At 43.0% G+C, this 15,296-nt stretch overlaps 1 protein-coding gene across 3 annotated transcripts in view; it reads left to right on the forward strand.

The window, feature by feature from the left end:
* Positions 1–12,706, forward strand: part of LOC107699315 (exocyst complex component 3-like protein 4) — a 25,246-nt gene extending 12,540 nt beyond the window's left edge. For all 3 annotated transcript variants that reach the window (XM_016500537.1, XM_016500539.1, XM_016500538.1), the window contains 7 exons: positions 1,707–1,807; positions 8,715–8,813; positions 10,330–10,453; positions 10,747–10,869; positions 10,980–11,132; positions 11,217–11,335; positions 11,430–12,706. In XM_016500537.1, the coding sequence (XP_016356023.1) occupies positions 1,707–1,807; positions 8,715–8,813; positions 10,330–10,453; positions 10,747–10,869; positions 10,980–11,132; positions 11,217–11,335; positions 11,430–11,646 (936 nt within the window). In that variant the 3' untranslated portion in view covers positions 11,647–12,706. The remainder of the gene's footprint in view (positions 1–1,706; positions 1,808–8,714; positions 8,814–10,329; positions 10,454–10,746; positions 10,870–10,979; positions 11,133–11,216; positions 11,336–11,429) is intronic.
* Positions 12,707–15,296: the final 2,590 nt, after the last annotated feature.

The raw sequence follows: 15,296 nt of genomic DNA on the forward strand, positions 1-15,296 counted from the left end.
TTAACTCGACTCGCCGTGTTTGGAGGGAGAGAAATGCTGACTATGACCCCAAGAACACCATCCCTACAGTCAAGCACTGAGGTGGAAACATTATGCTTTGGGGCTGTTTTTCTGCTAAGGGTACAGGACGACTTCACCGCATTGAGGGGCAACTGGACGGGGCCATGTACTGTAAAATCTTGGACGAGAACCTCCATCCCTCAGCCAGAACACTGAAGATGGGTCATGGACGGGTCTTCCAGCATGACAATGACCCGAAACATACCGCCAAGGCAACAGAGGAGTGGCTCAAGAAGAAGCACATTAAAGTCATGGAGTGGCCTAGCCAGCCTCCAGACCTCAATCCTGTAGAAAATCTGTGGAGGGAGCTGAAAATTCGAGTTGGCAAACAACAGCCAAGAAACCTTAAGGATTTAGAGAGAATCTGTAATACAGAGAATTTGTTAAGTATAACTAAAAAATATATATATTGTGTGTCTGATTGGTCCAGACGCTACAATGTGTTGACAATCCGTTCAGTCCACACAGCACGACGTATGAGGGCTCGCACTCTTCAGAGACAATCACAGAATATGACAGAGCTAACGCATTAAGGGTTGTAAAATTAATCGCATGCGTTAACGCGTTAACGTTGACAGTCCTAATATATATATATATATATGTATATATATATATATATATATTCACACTGTATAATATTGTATGGCCTGGTTTCACAGACAGGGCTTAGACTAAGCCAGGACTAGGCAATAGTTCAATTAGGACATTTAAGTAATTTTTTAAAAAATCCAAAGGAATGCTGTTATTTTGACAGGAAAATACAACAGAGAATATCGTTTACATGTAGCGCGTCAATTCTTCAAGACTCTCTTGCTCTCTCTCTGCTCTCATCAAAGCGACCGTTACACTAGAGTTTACGGTACGTCAAATACAGGCGCACTGCGCGTCCACTGAGATGAACTGAAAAATAGCACAGATCGCTTGACGGAGAGTGAAACTCTGAAGCGCTCAGTCAGAGTGTTCGGTGAGTGAAAATACATCTGTGCTAAACTTATACTTAGCCTCCAACTCACACACTGGTGAGTAAAATCTGAGAATTTATTAGCCATTGGCTAATATTAGACATTGTTTAGTCGCAGAGAGTGAAGATTTAGTCGCATATGCGAGTGATTTACTCACAATGTAGAGGGTTGACTGTAATTGCAAGAAAAAGCAATGTAGATATTAAAGGAAAAATTGATAGAACTTAACAGTTACTACAGCAATGGTTTCCTCCTCCTTAAAGTTTATGGCCCACCGCCCGGCCAACTTGGAAACACTGGTATCAAAATTATCTCCAAGTTTCTCATAGACTCTTATATTTGATAACTGTGATAACACATGGAGGCAGCATTAAGCCACTGTAATGTTTTAATTTTTTTCACTTTTCAAGTAAACAATTTCACACAAAGAAGTTTGTTCAGTTTTAAATGATAAAATGTTTGTGAATTGTTCAGAGTACTGATCTGTGTTATTGTAAAAAAGTTAATTCTAGCATCATTTGTGTGCAGCTGCCACTTAGTTTAAGTATTTTTTTAAAGTCTTAATTCAATGACATTTAGACATTTCTAAGTGGTTTAAGTGCCCAAATCTTTTTGAGGACACTGTAATTAAAAAAAAAACAGCACAAGGTTACAAAAACACATTTATGATGTTTTCTTTCCCAGAATATTAAAGGGCATGTACAAGGATCCAGAAGAATCGATGTGAACCTTGAGCAGAAGGTTGTGCGTTCCTGTTTAGAGGAACTGAAGACCTTTCCAAAACGGTTTGTGATAAAGAAATAATATGCTAATTGGAAGTCAGTTTTGTAATTCTATAACTCTAAAAGCTTCTGTAGTCTAAATTTTTTGTACAGGGGACAGCTAATCAAGTTTATTTCACTTAATGGCTGTTATATCTTTATGTGCTAATTTGACAGTTATTATAGGAAAAAAAGATTAGCATATAATTTCCGGGTTCCCTCTCGAGCTTTCACGAGACATCACAGAGACATTTCTCCATTATAGGAACTCCTTCCCTTCCAACCTTTCTGAAGTCCTATTGGCTCACGCCAGTCCAAATGACTGGCCAATTGTCACGACGTATGCTAGTCACATGCAAATACTGACGAGCTCAAGAGGCAGTATAAAATGCGGTGCACGCGACAATTACGTCAGAATCTGATACTGAACGTCCCTTAGCTGGTCGAGCAGCGAACACGGCGACTTCCGTGATGTCTCGTTCCCGCTCTCAGGGAAACGAGGTTACGATAGTAACCGGAGCGTTACTACATTAGTCAAACATTGTCCTCAGAAGGATGACTGGCCAATTGTCACGACGTATGCTAGTCACATGCAAATACTGACGAGCTCAAGAGGCAGTATAAAATGCGGTGCACGTGACAATCACGTCAGAATCTTCTACTTCACCTGTTGAATTCATTATGGCTACATTCTGCAAGAACTGCGCAGGACCAATAGAGCTGCCGGATCAACACGACCACTGCGTCGCCTGCCTGGGCATGGCCCACGCCGAGGCGGCGCTGGACGAGTCCGACTGTGGGCATTATGCGGACCTGCCGGCCCACGTGCTCCGGCTATTCGGGGTGAGGCCAACTGCCGCCAGCATGCCGCTGGTGGGCCCTCTCGCTCCTGGTGATGGAAGCGTCGTCTTGCCGCTCCGCCAACCCCAACGATCACCCTGTTCCCCGGTTTCCTTCCCCGAGGACTGCTTCCGCCCTCCTTCCAACATCGCGAAGTTTGTGTCCTTTGGCCAGGAGGAGGGGGATGACTCGATGTCCATCTCGGCCTCGGAGAGGGAGGATAGGGTGGGATCGGAGCCCAATCAACCGGACAGCATGGGATCCCCAGACCTCCAGGAGGAGCTCATAAGGTTTCTGTCGAAGGCTGTCCAGGAGTTGGAATTTCCTGGAGTCCTCCAGAGAAGCCTGCCAGGAGTAAGCTCGACTCCTGGTATTTCAGGTCCACCCGGAAAACTGACTCGAGGGCGTTGGTCCCCTTCTTCACCGACGTACACGAGCAGCTGGTGAAAACGTGGTCTGCGCCCCAATTGGCGTGCGTCCACTCTGCCACACAGGCCATCTTTTCCCACGTGGATGGAGCGGAGGCCCACGGGTATGTGCACTCTCCCCCAGTCGAGGTGTCCTGCAGCAACCAAGACCCTAGACTCAGACATCAGCCTCCCCTCGAAGCCGTGCAGGACCACCGCCCACCTCGCTAATAAAGCGTGTGCGTCTGATGGCGGGGTGGCTTCCGCGCTGCACGCCATGGCAGTGCTGCAGGTTTTCCAGGCGAAGCTCCTGCAGGTGGCGGAGGGCAGAGCCCTCACTGCGGAGGCTATTAAGGATCAGCGTGCGGCGATGGACTTCATGCTGCTGGCGACAATGCGAGGCCGTGGAAAAGGCCATGCCGTGGGAAAGGCCATGGGTTTTATGGTCGTCCTTCAGAGGCCCCTATGGTTAAACCTGGTTGACCTCAAGGATGCTGACCGTAAAGTGCTGCTGAACGCTCCTGTGACTCCCTCCGGCCTCTTTGGTGACGCCGTGGAGTCCATTATTGAACGCTTCGCGGAGGCTCAAAAGCGCGCCAAAGCCATGAGTCACGTGATGCCGAGGCTTGCTTTCCAGCAGCAGACGGCGAGATCCAGGTCCTCGTCGGCACCTGGCTCTTCCCAATGGAGGGATAACCCCAGGTCAGCGACCGCGGCGGTGACTGCTACTGCTCCTCGCCAGGAGCCGGATGTCCGGAGGAAGCACCACGGCCAGCGGAGGAGCCGGTGACGGGAGTCTTGCCTGCCCCCGGCTGCTAAGCCGTTGTCCTGAAGAGAGGAGGAGAGTGCGCGAGGGGCCCGGCTCCCAAGAGCCACAAGTTCATGTGTTCAAATGTTTGTGTGTTGGATGTTCATTCAATAAAAATGCATGCACTCTCACAAAAAGAGCTCTTTCCTCCTCACTCAGTCAATGCCACGCCGCTGCCAGGAGTAAGCTCGACTCCTGGTATTTCAGGTCCACCCGGAAAACTGACTCGAGGGCGTTGGTCCCCTTCTTCACCGACGTACACGAGCAGCTGGTGAAAACGTGGTCTGCGCCCCAATTGGCGTGCGTCCACTCTGCCACACAGGCCATCTTTTCCCACGTGGATGGAGCGGAGGCCCACGGGTATGTGCACTCTCCCCCAGTCGAGGTGTCCTGCAGCAACCAAGACCCTAGACTCAGACATCAGCCTCCCCTCGAAGCCGTGCAGGACCACCGCCCACCTCGCTAATAAAGCGTATGCGTCTGATGGCGAGGCGGAGGCTTGCTTTCCAGCAGCAGACGGCGAGATCCAGGTCCTCGTCGGCACCTGGCTCTTCCCAATGGAGGGATAACCCCAGGTCAGCGACCGCGGCGGTGACTGCTACTGCTCCTCGCCAGGAGCCGGATGTCCGGAGGAAGCACCACGGCCAGCGGAGGAGCCGGTGACGTGACTCTTGCCTGCCCCCGGCTGCTAAGCCGTTGTCCTGAAGAGAGGAGGAGAGTGCGCGAGGGGCCCGGCTCCCAAGAGCCACAAGTTCATGTGTTCAAATGTTTGTGTGTTGGATGTTCATTCAATAAAAATGCATGCACTCTCACAAAAAGAGCTCTTTCCTCCTCACTCAGTCAATGCCACGCCGCTCGCCCCGCCTCAGAGCAGTGCGCAGCGGCCACCCACACAGGTTATAGTCATGCAGCACTCGCCGGCGCATCAAACGACCAAGCTGCTAAAGCCACTTTGTCAGTTCCTGAGCGCGTGGGAAGTTATTCTGGGAATCTCGCGCTGGCTACTCGGTGTGATAGAGCGTGGGTATACCCTTCAATTCAGACGCAGACCACCCCGTTTCAATGGCGTGGTGCAGTCTCTAACATTGCCCCGAAACGCCCTGGTTCTGAGACAAGAGGTATGCAGTCTGCTCGAAAAAGGAGCGATAGAACGAGTCCCTCCCAGCGAGCTGGAGAGCGGGTTTTACAGCCGCTATTTCGTGGTACCCAAAAGAGACGGGGGACTCCGCCCGATTCTAGATCTCAGGCCCATCAACAGAGCGCTTTGCAAGCGTCCGTTCAGGATGATAACGCTGAAACAGATCCTGCTGCAAATTCGCCCCGGGGAGTGGTTTGCGTCCGTGGACTTAAAGGACGCGTACTTTCACATTCAGATAACACCGCATCACAGACACTTTCTGAGGTTTGCTTTCGAGGGCACAGCGTACCAATACTCTCTTCTCCCGTTCAGGCTAGCTTTGGCCCCACGCACTTTCTCGAAGTGCATGGATGCAGCATTTTCCCCCCTCAGAGCGAGCGGGATGCGCGATCTCAACTATCTGGACGATTGGCTGATTTTAGCTCAGTCCCGGGACACGCTAGTCAGCCATATAGACACGCTGCTTCGTCTAATAAAGCGTGTGCGTCTGATGGCGGGGTGGCTTCCGCGCTGCACGCCATGGCAGTGCTGCAGGTTTTCCAGGCGAAGCTCCTGCAGGTGGCGGAGGGCAGAGCCCTCACTGCGGAGGCTATTAAGGATCAGCGTGCGGCGATGGACTTCATGCTGCTGGCGACAATGCGAGGCCGTGGAAAAGGCCATGCCGTGGGAAAGGCCATGGGTTTTATGGTCGTCCTTCAGAGGCCCCTATGGTTAAACCTGGTTGACCTCAAGGATGCTGACCGTAAAGTGCTGCTGAACGCTCCTGTGACTCCCCTGGGCTTACTACACATGCACCCGCTGCAGTTATGGCTGAAATCTTTAGTCCCTTGGACGGTGTGGACTTTGGGCCATTTGTGCATCGCGGTCTCCGCGGCTGCATCAAAGCTCTGAGGCCATGGCGCAACCCAGATCTCTTCAGCCGGGGAGTTCCCCAGGGCTTGGTGATGTCGTGCGTCGTGGTCACGACGGACGCATCGACTCGCGGATGGGGAGCAGTGTGCAAGGCATAGGCGTAATTTTCAGGTGGGACGGGTGGGACATGTCCCCACCACTTTTTGCCAGGGTCGATATTGTCCCTACCACTTTTTGAAATGAATTGAAAAATATATTGCGGAAGGTATGTATTAAAGGGAAAACAAGATCAACAAATCATTCTTCATAATCTAATTAGGCTGATAAAAAACAACAACAACAACATTTTACTCCTTATGCATGCATAACTCGTAATAACGACATGATTTGCAGCTGTCGCTTTTTTCGTAATGTCATTAGGCTATAGCATTGTATTTTAAAAATGGAGAGCTTCCTTGTGCTAAGTAGGCCTGCCCTCTATTAAAGATTTTTCTAGTCAACTAGTCGCACGTTATATTAAATTGATTAATATAATAATATATTAACCATACTTCAATATAGGCTATAGGCAGACGTATTAGGCTAGAGCCTATTCCGCACTCAAGCTCGCGCATAAAGCAATTGCCTCAAAGCACCGGCAAAGTGATTATGAACGTGTCGGGGGAAAAGAAGACATTTTAATTATTTATTAATAAACTAGTGCTTTCTGAGTCAGTGTCGGGTGCAAAGATGAGGTTGCCGAATGCCGACGCTGACTCACCATCTCCACATGGACGTGCCTTTAATAGAAATGCACCTTTTTATACGGACTACAAAATTAAAGAATATTACAAAATCGAGTGGGCAAGTTTTCCTTATATTTATTTTATTATGCATATAAAAATTATAATAACCAGTTTTGGTTATATTTACTATTAATTGCAGAAGGTATGCTCAGCAAAAATGACGCGAATATTGATGGTTTTCACGCTTAAGTCAAGTAAAAGACCACTTCTTAAACCTACTCCTTATGCATGCATAACTCGTAATAACGACATGATTTGCAGCTGTCGCTTTTTTCGTAATGTCATTAGGCTATAGCATTGTATTTTAAAAATGGAGAGCTTCCTTGTGCTAAGTAGGCCTGCCCTCTATTAAAGATTTTTCTAGTCAACTAGTCGCACGTTATATTAAATTGATTAATATAATAATATATTAACCATACTTCAATATAGGCTATAGGCAGACGTATTAGGCTAGAGCCTATTCCGCACTCAAGCTCGCGCATAAAGCAATTGCCTCAAAGCACCGGCAAAGTGATTATGAACGTGTCGGGGGAAAAGAAGACATTTTAATTATTTATTAATAAACTAGTGCTTTCTGAGTCAGTGTCGAGTGCAAAGATAAGGTTGCCGAATGCCGACGCTGACTCACCATCTCCACATGGACGTGCCTTTAATAGAAATGCACCTTTTTATACGGACTACAAAATTAAAGAATATTACAAAATCAAGTGGGCTAAGGCTCTCTCTTTTTTCTTTTTTTTTTTATCCCTCAGTGTTTGCTAAACCTTCTGTAATTTATTAGTCATTATGTAGCCTAATACAGCGTGTAGGCCTATGCCATGCCTCATCTTATTCGTTTTTGTTAATAACGTTTTGTAAGCTAGTGCAAAACGAGTTTTCAAAGCAAAGTTACGCCACTGGTGCAAGGGCATGTCAGCTTCGGGGCTGTGGTCAGAACCTCAGAGCCGGTAGCACATAAATCGCTTATCATGGCTGCTTATACGAGCCAAGGTTTGGAATGCCCTTTGCACATTAGGGCCCACTCAACAAGGGCTATCGCCTCCTCCTGGGCGTGGTCAAGAGGTAAGTCTATTCAAGATATATGCTTTGCAGCCGGCTGGTCTTCTCAGAATACCTTTGCCAGGTTTTACAAGCTGGACGTTCAGTCCTTAGCTTCCCAAGTGCTGTCGGTGAGTGACTGATTCACGTTCATGCTACCTCTATTCGTGTGTGTTATGCTGCCTTGCACAGTATTACTCTGCAAGGCACTCTATGCTATTGTTGTTGTTGTCTGCCCTGTACTCAGTGCAGCTTCCTGTTATTCATGTTTGATTCACTTCGTGCTACCATTATCATGTTATGTGTTATGCTGCTTAAACACAGTTATCTCTGTGCAGCTCTTCTAGTACTGTTGTTTCTTCTGCCCTGTTCTCAGCGCAGCCTACGTTATTACTGACCAGATATGCAAATTGCATACCTGGGTTTTAGAGGCTCATTGGCTTATCTCCACCTATCAGCTGAGAGCCCGCCTACAAGCATCGCTATTGGTTATAGGAATTGTGTGTGTTCTATCTTCGCTGAGTATGTGACTTGTACAGGCTGCTCGAAGCCTCTCTCACGGCGGGATTGAATATTGTTCCCATAACGGAGAAATGTCTCCGTGATGTCTCGTGAAAGCTCGAGAGGGAACGTCTTCGGTTACTATCGTAACCTCGGTTCCCTGAGAGCGGGAACGAGACATCACGGAAGTCGCCGTGTTCGCTGCTCGACCAGCTAAGGGACGTTCAGTATCAGATTCTGACGTAATTGTCGCGTGCACCGCATTTTATACTGCCTCTTGAGCTCGTCAGTATTTGCATGTGATTTGCATACATCGCGACAGTTGGCCAGTCATTTGGACTGGCGTGAGCCAATAGGACTTCTGAAAGGTTGTAAGGGAAGGAGTTCCCATAACGGAGAAATGTGTCCGTGATGCCTCGTTCCTGCTCTCAGGGAGCCGAGGTTACGATAGTAACTGGAGACGTTTCTTTATTTATTGCATAGAATTTTGGCAGTATTTAATTGTTTTTGTTTGCTTGTTTTAATTCTCTGTATGACTGACTGTGGTTACTTGTCTCTGTAGGTTTGAGTCAGCATTTGTTGAGTGGAGCAGTCCTCTCTCTAACTCCTCTCTCTGGGCAGAGTATCACATCAGCTACATCAACAGCTTTAGTGCCCTGAAGTAAGTCATTTACACAACACAATGCCCAAAAGTCATTTTCATTTAAACTTTTTTGGGAGGAGCAGAAATAATATATAGCCAGCTGCATTCTAGTTCCTTTATTTAATGAGCACCCATTTAGAAAGATTTTGTGTTTCCAAAGCCAGGAGGTCTTTAATAGAAGGAGAAAAGCTACATGGTAACATTCACATTTATATTGATGGAAGAATTTTCATTTGATATTCTAATCTTTTCATAATCATAATCACTCAGTTTAGGTGCCAGCTGTTTTTGAGCGAGTCGTTTTAAGTATCATGAATAAAAAAACTAACATAACAATCAGTCACGTGATTTCTGGGAATATGTGCTACACAATAGAGGCAATAAGGCAGTTGGCAGGGGAAGTCCCTGACAGCGGGGAATGCCTGAAGGATGGAAACCATTGGATGTGTGTCTCCAAAACTTAAACCAAAGACCTTGGGAAATTCTAACTAAACATGAGGGGTATATGAAAAAAAATCATAAAATTAAGAGATTTTAGATGTGAATGCATTATTGATTATTTCTTAAATATTACAAAGCAGAAAACTGCATTACAGTACAGTTTTATTATGACAAATTCATCATATTGTCTGCTTTGTTGTTAGACAACCTGAAACCCTTAAGCTTATTAGCTGTAATCCAATCCATTTACCAAATGTGAATCACTACCAAAGGTTTGGGGTCACTAAGATTATTTGTTAAGATTTTTTAATGAAATTAATACTTGTATTCCGGATCATAGTTTACACAGAAAACCCGCACAACTGTTTTCAATGCTGATAATAATAAGAAATGTTTCGTATGCATCAAGTCAGCATATTAGAATAATTTCTGAAGGATCATATGATACTGAAGACTGGAGTAATGATGCTGAAAATTCAACTTTGCCATCACAGGAAGAAATTATATTTTAAAAATATATTAAAATATAAAGAAGTTATAATGAATTCTATTAATATTCAACAATATTACTGTTTTTTGATCAAGTAAATGCAGCTTTGGTAAGCATAGGAGACTTTTTTCAAAAAACATTAAAAAAATCTCACAATCCCCAAAGTGTATAATGGTAGTGTTACACTATAGTGCATACACTAACAAATAATTATATCCAGGTGAATGCATTTGTATGTGTTTCATGTTAGAGAACTAAATGATTTTACTAGACTATTACAATACTATTGTGATTTCTGGGAGAATAAATCAATGTAACATTACATAGATTACTTACAGAAAACATGTCAGTATACAGTCCTTTCAAGAATTCATCTTTGTATATAAAGATTAAGCAAAAAATATATGCAAACAAATATTGTTATTATACTTTTTATTTTACAACTGTACTGTACATAAAGTGGGCATAAAGAGCAAAATACACACCGCAAACAGAAAAAAAAAACACATTTTATAAACTATTTAGTTAAATAAAGCTGACACTACAGTACTACAAAACAGTATAATTTCCAAAAAAACAGAGAAATTTTGTTTTTTCCTCCAGAGAGCACATGGAGAGCTATAAAGACACCTGCCCAATTCAGCTGGAGTTGGTTCAAAAAGAAATAGATAGACTGACCACCAGTTTGAGTCAAGCTGTGATGGAGAACTTCAAAACAGATGTCAAGGTGTGAGCTTCTGAAATGCACACCTTTCTCATTGTTAAACAATGGCAGTAGTTTAAGAGTCACACCAGACTCTGTGTGTCATGCAGATTATAACAGGCAAACAACTTTTATGAAGTATTTATTTGAATACAAAGCAATACTACATATCTGCAGGATTCTAGAAGTAAATAAATCACTGAATCACTAATAAATAATGTCTGTGAATATGCGACTGGAATTGAATAATTAACTGAATGTATACGGTTTATAGTGGAGTGAGTGAATATTAAGTATTAAAGAGCTTCTGTTTGTAGCCCTTCCTCAGGAGACAGATGACAGGGAAATGGTTTTCATTTGATGAAGACTTTTTACAGCTGATCCACAGAACTAAGACTCTTTCTGAACAGAGCAAGTACATGACCCCAAAACATAAGCAGGTGAGAGTGCAAACAGTTTGTTGCATTAATATACTCTAATGTAACCACTCTGCTACAGCTTGAGAGTGCCATCATTTTTTTCTCATTTTCCACTGTTTATGTCTCTTTAGGCTTTTGTGAATGAAACTCACTTTTTTGTGGTGAAAGAATATGTATCTCAGCTGATGAAGAATAACTACTCATGCAAAAACAGGAAGAATGAGACAGCTGCCAGTAAGATCACAAATCAGTGGGAGGAACTGAAGGAGATCTTCCAAGATATGGTACAGTCTCCATAATGCCACTCTGTACAGCTGTGCTTTTCATCAAAACATCCTAACATGTTCCTTACGTATCATTTTTTGTAGAACTCCTCCTTAGACTGGCTCCACCCAGTCGGGAACCAGCTGAGCAATATCATTGGGTGCAAAAAAAGTGATGTAAAAAGTAACCTACAGCCATTAGTTGAGAACTATCCAGATATCAGGTGAGAGTCATATTACTGGCTGTAGATTTACCATGTCTGTTAATGTAACATTGCTCATTTTACTTTACTTCAACCAATGTTTTACTCATTTCAGGAAGGGTCATCTCTCAGCTGTGCTGTACTTCCGAGGAATTATAAGAGGCAGGGAAAAGCATACTATACTACAGAAGCTGGCAGAGCTGAAACAGACAACAGGGAATACTGGGAATAGAGAGCAGGCTCTCTTTAGTGAGATTCAAGCAGTGGTTAACACAGACTGCCTGGCTGGTACACCCTTCTCCTGTCTGTCCTTCATTGGACCGGACAGCTAATGCACTTCATTTTATTTGAAGTGGAAATAATCATTGCACTGTTTGAAAGCGACCATATGTCTAATGTATGAGCAATAAGGAATGTTTTTATTACTCTATGAATCCTTCATAGTTTTGAAATATTGTTGCCTTTTTTTAGGGAAATAGATGAGGTAAAGAAGGGGCTAAAATGTTTTTAGTGTGTTGTGATCATATGTATGCCATTTGTTAATGTTAACTAATTAGTAAATAATGATACAATACCACTAGGCCTTAAAAATGTGATATTTCTAGATGCCACATCCTAGTCAAGAAGCTTTCTCACAAATGCATGCCAGTTTCAGGAATCCTCTACAAACTACTATAAGCTCACATTCAATGTTAAATTGATGTCTTTCTGATTGTCTTCACTCAGAAATTGCTTATTACGGCTGTAAGTAGTAAATAAGTAAAATATGTTGTAAATGTTGTGAACCCTATCAAAACATCTTCTCTACACCACCAGTGGTCTCTATAAACAACAAACAGCAGTGCACTTCCCAATATCTACATGCATTATTATTCTAAATTACTGATCAGTTTAGTATTTTTTCCTAAACATGTCTCTCTGTTTTTAACAATTATTATTTGAAAACGTTCATTTGGTTTTCAATTAATTTTCGGGATTTCAAACTTGGACTGTTTTTTTTATTTTATTTTGGCCCTCTAGCGGTTGAAGCGTAAAACTACATGCTACTTGCGGAGGAAGATTGTTGTTGTAATTATGTGACTTGTGCTTCAGCTCCGCTATTCTGCGCGGATGAATCTGATGGCTTGAGGCGCACCGCTGTGGCCATGCTTACAGGTGATAATCACTTTATTAGTGGATGGTCACTGACAACATCAAAGCTTCCCACATTCCAGTAAATAAATAAATACTTCTATTTTTGAAAGAAATATCAATATCTGAAACATATATTGAGTAGGAAAGCAGCTTATATACTTTTTGTTTTAAAAAGCAATGCTGACATTATTGCTATTCATATCAGGTAACACTATTAATAACACTATTAAATGGCTAGTAGGCTATTTATATGCAAATAGACTGCTGAAGGTTATCTGGTTTAACTAGCCATTGTTAATAATAAAAACGTTTTGTAAACCAGGTTTGTGTTTTATTAAGAGTACTGTCATTTTCCCTTTTGCTTGCAAACTCTTTCAGTTCAAGGTCTAGTAGCAGCATAGTAGCCTGACCTTCCTTTATTAGCAGTTATGATGTTAAAGACACGGATGACTGACTGACTGAATTAAGTATGCAGTTTCCCTGGAAATCCATCCCGACAGCTCTAAAACATTAATAACTACTATATGACTATTGTGTGATTCAGAGTTTAAAAAAAACGCGTTTCGGAAGATGAATTTATGATGGACTTGCTCATTATTTAAACTGTTAATTTTGTACCAAAAAAAAGGATATCCTCCTTTTTCATAAGGAGCCTAGTGCGTTTTAGATTATGGGAGAAACTTCCGGTTTGGGGAAGTTGCACTCAAAAGGATTGAAACAAATCACAAATAATCCGTCAGTTTGACTGAAAGCTGCACTTTTTCCTTCCTGTTCTATTTTCAGATGTCAGGAGAGTAATGTATAACAGTATTTTATTGTAACATGGTATAACAATAATTTCTTTGGCACCAGCTGTTTTCAAAATACACTTACAATCTCGTTCTCTTCCCAGGTTTGTTCTCACACCAATGCTTTAAAATGTAGTTGTCTCCCCTTGTTACTTCCTTATTAGCAGTGATTCAATATTTGTAACCCGACAAAATTACGTAAATCACTTTGAAATATTATCCCTCAATGTTAACATTTTGATTAAGACAACATTGCAAAAGTCTAATACAAACAGGTTATATTACCCCTTACGAAACAAAAATAGATGGTAATATACTGCACGATATATTACATAATACATTTCCATATATTGGAAACTAGTGCTTATATTTTTCAATATACAGCATATGCATTGACAATATATAGCTATATATTGATACATACAAATATATTTAGAAATGACAAAAATAAATATGTATCGCTTGATCCTTTATTGAGTATGAATTGCCCATAGATGTTCCCATATAAATGTGAATGTATATACACACATATATACACACATTCACGAAATGAGTTACAGCGGATTTCTAGTTCCCAGCATGCTTTGCTTCTGGAGATTAAAAATGTTAAAATTAAGCGTTATTTCATGTGTTTTTGCTCAGTATTAATACAGGGGGATATCTGTTAGTGTTTAATGTTGTATTATTTTGAAATGTAAAAGGATTTCTGGTATGTGTACGTTTGTGGGGTTACCATTGTGCAGAAGAGTAGAGTCTGTGGTCAGGATGAGGACTGGCCGAATAGTGTTAAAATATTTGTTAATAATTTAAAAACTAATGGTAGTGCACTGTGCTAGTCTATTCACTGAGTGCTTCATTATGAGCAAGTTAGCTTATGCTATTGTAAGCTAGCTATATTGTAAAATATGGAACATTTATATCATAAATATTTTTTATTTTTATTTTTTATTTTATTTAGATTGTTAAATATATATCTACATATGTGTGTGTGTGTGTGTGTGTGTGTGTGTGTATACTGCATGAATATATGTTCAATATACAGTATTTTTACACATGCAGTACCATATCTTATCACATGTACATCTATATATTATAAAGTGTATTACTGAATACACTCTCATCTTATCGCAAAATCAACAGATAAACACTCGGAAACACATCTATGATCGACAGAGCCTTCTGGAAATCGGCAGTGAGTACAAACAACAGCTTTCGCCGGTGACTACTGAGAAGCTACGAGGCCTCTGTCTGCTGCTGAAGCCGAACCCCGGGACCGCGGCCTCGCCTACTGACGCTACCCGCACAAAACGGCGACACCGGCGATGTGAGAGGGGACAGAAGCGCAGCAAGCGTGGAGGCACACGAGCTAGGCTAAGGGCTAACCCCACTAGACCAGCGATTCCATCACTCATGCTCTCAAACGTTCGCTCTCTGGAAAATAAACTGGACTTAATTCAACTCAGTCGGTCTACACAGCATGAGACAAGGGATTGTTGTGTGTTTGTCTTCACTGAAACATGGCTAAACGACAATATCCTGGACTGCGCTATTCAGCTGCACGGACTCAGCTGCTACCGAGCGGACAGAGATACAGCACTGTCTGGTAAGACTCGCGGGGGTGGCTTGTGTGTGTACGTCAACAAAGAGTGGTGTAACAATGCTGTGGTAGTGACAAAACACTGTTCATCGCTGGTGGAGTTTATGTTTGTGAAGTGTCGACCGTTCTATCTGCCGCGGGAGTTCACGGCCATTGTTATTGTCGCAGTTTACATCCCCCCGTGTGCAAACGCTAAGGACGCGCTTCGCGAGCTGTACATCGCCATCAGCGAACAACAAACCAATAACCCTGACGGCTTTTTCATAATAGCCGGTGACTTCAACCACGCAAACTTAAAGACAGTGTTGCCAAAGTTCTACCAACATGTGAACTTTGCAACAAGGGGAAAAAACACACTGGACTTTGTTTACACAACAGAAAAGAACGCGTACAAGGCTGTACCCCGCCCCCACCTAGGGTACTCGGATCACATCTCTGTTATGCTAATTCCAGCATACAGACC

This window comes from Sinocyclocheilus anshuiensis, unplaced genomic scaffold, assembly GCF_001515605.1.
Source record: "Sinocyclocheilus anshuiensis isolate Anshui unplaced genomic scaffold, SAMN03320099.WGS_v1.1 scaffold450, whole genome shotgun sequence".
In the NCBI taxonomy this organism is placed as follows: domain Eukaryota; kingdom Metazoa; phylum Chordata; class Actinopteri; order Cypriniformes; family Cyprinidae; genus Sinocyclocheilus; species Sinocyclocheilus anshuiensis.